The sequence below is a fragment of the Eleutherodactylus coqui genome, chromosome 8, assembly GCF_035609145.1.
Source record: "Eleutherodactylus coqui strain aEleCoq1 chromosome 8, aEleCoq1.hap1, whole genome shotgun sequence".
Classification (NCBI taxonomy): Eukaryota; Metazoa; Chordata; class Amphibia; order Anura; family Eleutherodactylidae; genus Eleutherodactylus; species Eleutherodactylus coqui.
Window position 1 is genome coordinate 136,087,345 of NC_089844.1, and position 6,000 is coordinate 136,093,344.

Consider the following 6,000-nt stretch of genomic DNA (forward strand, 5'->3'; position numbering starts at 1 on the left):
ACATTAACCCTTCATTACCCATCCAGTACGCCGTGAGCTGCTGGGAAGACTACAACTCCCAGCAAGCCTAGCTGCACAAGTGCAGGCAGCCACAGGTGGCAGGTGGTCTCACCTCCTTCTTGGGGATCTTAGGGATGCAGTTCTTGTACTTGGAGGTCTTGAAGCGGTTCATGGTGATGCAGAGAGGACGCCTGTCTCCCAGTGACTGTCACAGCTTGCTGGGCTGTCTCCTTGCTGTCTCTCTGCTCTCCCTGGAGTCCCTCCCAGCCCCTGAGACAGGCCAGCGATCAGCTCTGCAGTCTATTGCTCCTGCCTGCTCATGTGCTGGAGCTGCTCGGCCATCTGCTGGCTCCCCTGCCTTCCTGCTTTCTGCTCTCAGTTCTAGGCAGTTCCTTGCATTTTATTCTTCAGCTTTGAATGGCCGTATTATTTATTATTTACATCTCCTGTAGGCTAGAAATCCGCAACAACAATTGCGCCAGCCAGCCTTTATTCCGCAAGACAAAGCGTATCTGCTGTAGAATTTTTTAATCTTGCAGTTAAAGGAAAGACACGCGGATTTTAACAGGTGCGGCACTCAAGCCGCATCGGAATAACGTGACGCAGAAATGTCCGCGTGCACTAATTCCGTGCCGTGGGAAAAGGCCCTCTAGGTGCGTTCACATCAGCGTTGGAAGTTCCATTCGAAATCTCTGATCTAGAAAACAGGATGAAAGTGCGCCATTTGGTCTTGTAAATTCCAGCAAAATGACGGACTGCTAGTTGGAAGTCGAGCAGACCCTATTATAGTCTATGAGTCCGCATTGTTGGGCGTCCTGCTTCACGGAGGTCACAGTGGTGTTGGATGGAGACTATAATGTAGCACCCGGCCCGTTGGTGGACGTCTCCAGGGGTGCTTCCCATTTAGTTTACTTTGTTTTGAAACTACCGTGTTTCCCCGAAAATAAGACAGTGTCTTATATTAGTTTTTGCTCCAAAAGCATTTCACTTTTTTTACATGTATAGCGGCCTGGACACTTTTTAAATTGCCTTTTTTTTATTAACTAACTAAGGCTTAATTTCGGAGCAGGGCCTATATTTCAAGCATCCTCAAAAAGCCTGAAACATCATTTAGCATCCTCAAAAATCCTGAAAAATTATGCTAGGTCTTATTTTCAGGGAACCGGGGTATTTAACAAACTCTTTACCACTTACCAACTAGTGGATGTTTGGCGCACTGTGAATCCCAACGCCAGAGACTACACAGTTTACTCCTCCCTTGAGACACACAAGGATTGACTACTTTTTTGTACATCTGGCAGACATTCCTTTTATCCTCTCGTCTTTTATCAACTCAATTAGGTTCTCTGCCCATGCCATGCTCCATATTTCACTGACTGCCCCATGCCATGCTCCATATTTCGCTGACTGCCCCATGCCATGCTCCATATCTCCCTGACTGCCCCATGCCATGCTCCATATTTGCTGACTGCCCCATGCCATGCTCCATATCTCGCTGACTGCCCCATGCCATGCTCCATATCTCGCTGACTGCCCCATGCCATGCTCCATATCTCGCTGACTGCCCCATGCCATGCTCCATATCTCCCTGACTGCCCCATGCCATGCTCCATATCTCGCTAACTGTCCAATGCCATGCTCCATATCTCACTGACTGCCCCATGCCATGCTCCATATTTCCCTGACTGCCCCATAGCGCTCCATAAGGCTAGGCACTGGTGCTTGGATGATTCTCTCCTACTGGACGTACCCACTTCTAGGGAAATTAAGTCGGGTCTTTCTCACTACTTTCAGGAGGAACCACCGGCTGTGACCTCCCATCTACCGGTCTGGGCTGCCCATAAATGTGTGATCAGGGGTCTGTGAAGTATAGAGCGCGCATAAAAAAGAGACTGTGCGGGAGATTGCAGCTCTGGAGGGAGCTCAGAAAAAGTTGCACGCAATCACACTCCAGCAACGGTTGGCTGTAGCCTGGAAACGTCTTCGTGATAAGCTGGAGGTGAAAGCTGAATGATTGCTAAGCTTGGTAACAAGTGCAGTTGGATACTTGCTCGTTCCCATCTATAGCTCAACATGGCGGCCGCGCTACCACTAACCCAAATAAAATAGCCGCAAAATGTATTACATTTTACTCTCACCTTTCTAACTTCCCCTGTTCGGGTCGCAGTGAGGGCATAGGATGACACGTCACCTGCAGTGCTGTCTCACTTCATAGATACCTACCTCCATGATTCCGGTATACCCTCACAGCAACTCCAAGAAATTTTGTCTCTGGAGCCTCCACACCGCGGTGCCACCATATGAAGACGGAGTAGTGTGATTCGTCACTCCATAGAACGTTCTTCCATTGCTCAATTGTCCAATGATGAAGCTTCTTGCACCATTGTAGATGATCCGATGCATTGTGCTTTGTGTGGGATAGCTTATGTACAGCAGCAGAGACTGTACATCCAATAGCGTGCAGTTCCCATCACAAACTATGGCTGACACCTCCAAGAGAAGAGTAAAGGGACTTCTAATAACCCCTTCCAATCCACTGTCTGACCTCTGAAGACATTATGATTTAAGGCTGTACAGCTCCGATGTTGGTTAGACGTCCGCCGGGGTTCTCTTACTGTATATTGCCAGCCTCTCGGCTGTCGGAGCCTATACAACGTGCCACCTCATGCAGTACTGGCTTTAGCCAGCATATAGCGCCATTGTATAACGACAAAAAAAGAGTAAGCCCCCTAGGAAAACCAGAATACAAATTGGATTGGAAAGGGTTAAGGATGTCATCCTAATATTCAGAATAGTTTTTTGTAGAATAGTTAGTAGGGTGCTGCCTCTCCAATTACTGTCATCACAGGTAACGGGGCATAGAAATGCTTAATTGTAAAAATGAAAAGCATTAACCCAATTTCTTCTTTATTAATTAAATAAGTAACACGTTTCGAGGACACAGCCCCTTCTTCAGAAAAGGCCGGAAAGAATAGAGGGATGATACCCACCATTCTATCTTTCCTGGGAGTACAGAACATGAATATCCAGTAACATAACTGTATTCTTTCCAGCCATTTCTGAGGAAGAAGGGTCTGCGTCCTCGAAACGTGTTATTTCTTCTGGCTGTAATTTAATTCATAAAGAAGAAATATGGGTCAATCCCTTTGGTTTTATGCGATTTTCCTTTAGGCTGGATTCACACAGGGCGGTTCTGCCGCAGCAGATCCGCCCGCGGCAAAACCGCCCGCAGCCGCTAATCTCGGGATTAGCCAGCCATCTTGATGAGATTTCTTAGAAATCTCGTCCACACGGGACGGCTAATCCGCTGCGGTAAATCTGGTTGAAACCGCGGCTGCGGCGGCTTCAAAGGATGCAGCATGTCTGTTTACTTTTTTTTTTTTGGTTTATTTACGTCGCGGCCGCGCTCTCCTCTATGGGAGCGCCGGCCGCAACGGAAAAGCATGCGGCCGAGTCGCTTCAAAGCCCCCGCGGCTTGAACCGCGGTGGTTCTCCCGGCGGAAATCTCGCGGTTTTTGCTGCGGCCAAACCGCGAGACTGCCGACTGGAATCCGCCCGGTGTGAACCCAGCCTAAGGGTGCGCCCACGGTTCATCATTTTCTCCTTCTTACAGTTAAGCACCTCCAAGCGTCTACATCATGTAGCATGGTTTGGAACATGATTTATCTTTAAATTGGGGTGTCCAAATACTTTTGGTAGGAAAATGTAGATCACGATCTGACTGCTGGGTAGAAATGGACCACAGCCCCTTTGACAGGCTGCCATCTTTGCCCATGCGCTGTGTCTGGTACTTTGGCGCAGTGACTAAGCCGCAATACCAACCGCAGTGCATGGACAGACGTGGCGCTGTGCCTGGGAGATGCAGTCAGATCCGGAGCCGTATTATCAATCGCTATCCGGCTGGTTTACATGGCAGGAATTACAGCCTAAAATTCTGCGCCAAAATCCGTAATATAAACCATTTTAATAAGTGTTCTGGCAATTCTCTGTTCTCTTTACAACTTAGTTTAGTTATAGTGAAACAAAATGCATTACATGATCACAGGGATCAATTATTTACTTTGTGGATTAAATGTTTTATGTCCGCCTCTTACTAAAGCAAACACTGCTAATCCAGATTTAGGAGAGTTTTCCCATGGCTAATGCCAACTACCCTTATGGCCACTGGGTGGCACTGTTCATCTGTTAATGAATGTTATCTCCATAGGTCAGTGGGGGGTGACATCTCCTCTTGGGGTTCTATAAAGAGTACAACCATATAGGGCGCAATCTACAGCAAAATCTGCAATGGAGCTGCGACAAAATACATGTGTTACATGCGAATTTTACTGCAGAATTGACCTGTTCATTGAAAGGGGAGAATTTCATAATGTAAATCCACAGGAAGTAATTGACTTGCTGCAGATTTAGGGCTCATTCACACAGGCGTATGCAATTTTGGTCTGTAAGAAATGCACCATTTTCACCAAATACGTGCAGGCGTCTCGTCCATCTGTGGCGTGATGAGAGTCGCACCCAAGAATTTAGGCCAGATGACTTTATTGATGGGGAACGCCGATCCCACCGATGACCCAATAATAGAGGAACGTATTGAGACAGATTATATTTGGGGGCAAATATGTAACGAATGGCTTAGGCTCCTTTAATGCGGAGCGACAAGTCATTCATACAAGCAACCGATGACAGAGTTCACCCATGCGGCCCGTTTATACAGGCAGATATATCGTTCAGTCGTCCACATTCACCGTACCAGTGAAGGCGAACTAAACGATCGCTGTTCACACGCAACGGCCTGGGAAAGATTTTTAAGCCTGCATAAAATGAACGACGAGGAGAAGCGAACGAAGTCTGGTTTGTCGTTCAATAATTGGCACTTAATGATTATCAACCCAAGGATTTTTTTTTTTTGGAAAGAATCATTCCATGCAGAAGGGCCCTTATAGCTTCCATGTGGACCTCGTAATACGGAGCGGCTGGGAGAGGAGTTTCCCATATCAGGACCTCAATGTTAGCAATGGCCTCCTACACGGTTCCTGGTAGAGGAGGTTGTTGCTCATCCTATACTCCTACAGCTGGGAAGAGAGTGTAGAGGGCTGTATAGGCAGTGAATGCCTGTGCAATGGGATATGCTGCTGTCTTCAAATGCCTATACAAGGGGATACATTGCATAAAGACATCCAGAGGCGGAAGCGTCCCATTGAATGAGGCCAATTTGCACGCAGAACCACAGGGAATAATGCAAACTTAAACACATAGCTTCTGCTGTGGCTTTCCAATGTGGATGTAGCCTAAGTGTAAAGGCCCTTTTACATGAGACGATTATGATACTGGTTGTTCAAAACCCTGCGCTTCCGTGGGGTTTTGAATGATAATCGTCCCGTGTAAAAGCATGCAGAAACTGAATGACTGGACGAGTCATGCTGAAACTGGCGAATGACCAGCATTGCTGCCTACAGTAAATGGAGAGTGGCAGAGGGGAGAGCGGGGAGAGAACTCTTCTCCAGCCGCCCGCCTCCCTGCGAGCAATCCAGCGATACTCGCTCCTGTGTAACAGCACGGGAGCGAGTACACACAGGGACGAGTATCGGACATCATTTGCCCAACATTCCCTCTGGGTAAAAGGGCCTTTAGACTACGAGGTGACTTTGGCTGCAACACAGGTCATGTGGGTAAAGTTGGCCGTGTGACATTGTAGCTCACAAGTTTCCATGCCTTAATGATTACAAGGACATCACATGTGCACTTCTGCGGCACAAATTTTAACGCAAGAGATAAAGTTAAAGCCCTCAACGATCTCTGGCACTCCCACCGAGATGAATGGAATGGCACTGTGCATGCTTGAACACTGCTCCATTTATGCAAGACTTTCGAGACCCCATTCTGAGGATTATGAGGGTCCCAGCAGATGAACCATGTGACCAGAAAGTTATCCCCTCTCCTGTATTAGGTGAGGACTTTGCATCTTGGCACAAACCCTATAATGACTACAACCATGACCCA

General features: G+C 47.5%; 1 protein-coding gene across 2 annotated transcripts in view; it reads right to left on the reverse strand.

Annotated features, from left to right (window-relative positions):
* The window catches only part of PAM16 (presequence translocase associated motor 16), a 157,274-nt gene extending 157,000 nt beyond the window's left edge, over nt 1-274 (reverse strand). Inside the window, exon 1 of one of the 2 annotated variants that reach the window (XM_066576491.1) lies at nt 113-273. In XM_066576491.1, coding sequence (XP_066432588.1) covers nt 113-172 — 60 coding nt within the window. In that variant the 5' untranslated portion in view covers nt 173-273. Of the gene's footprint in view, nt 1-112 lie in introns of both variants that reach the window. The other variant, XM_066576489.1, reaches the window with a different exon arrangement.
* Nucleotides 275-6,000: the final 5,726 nt, after the last annotated feature.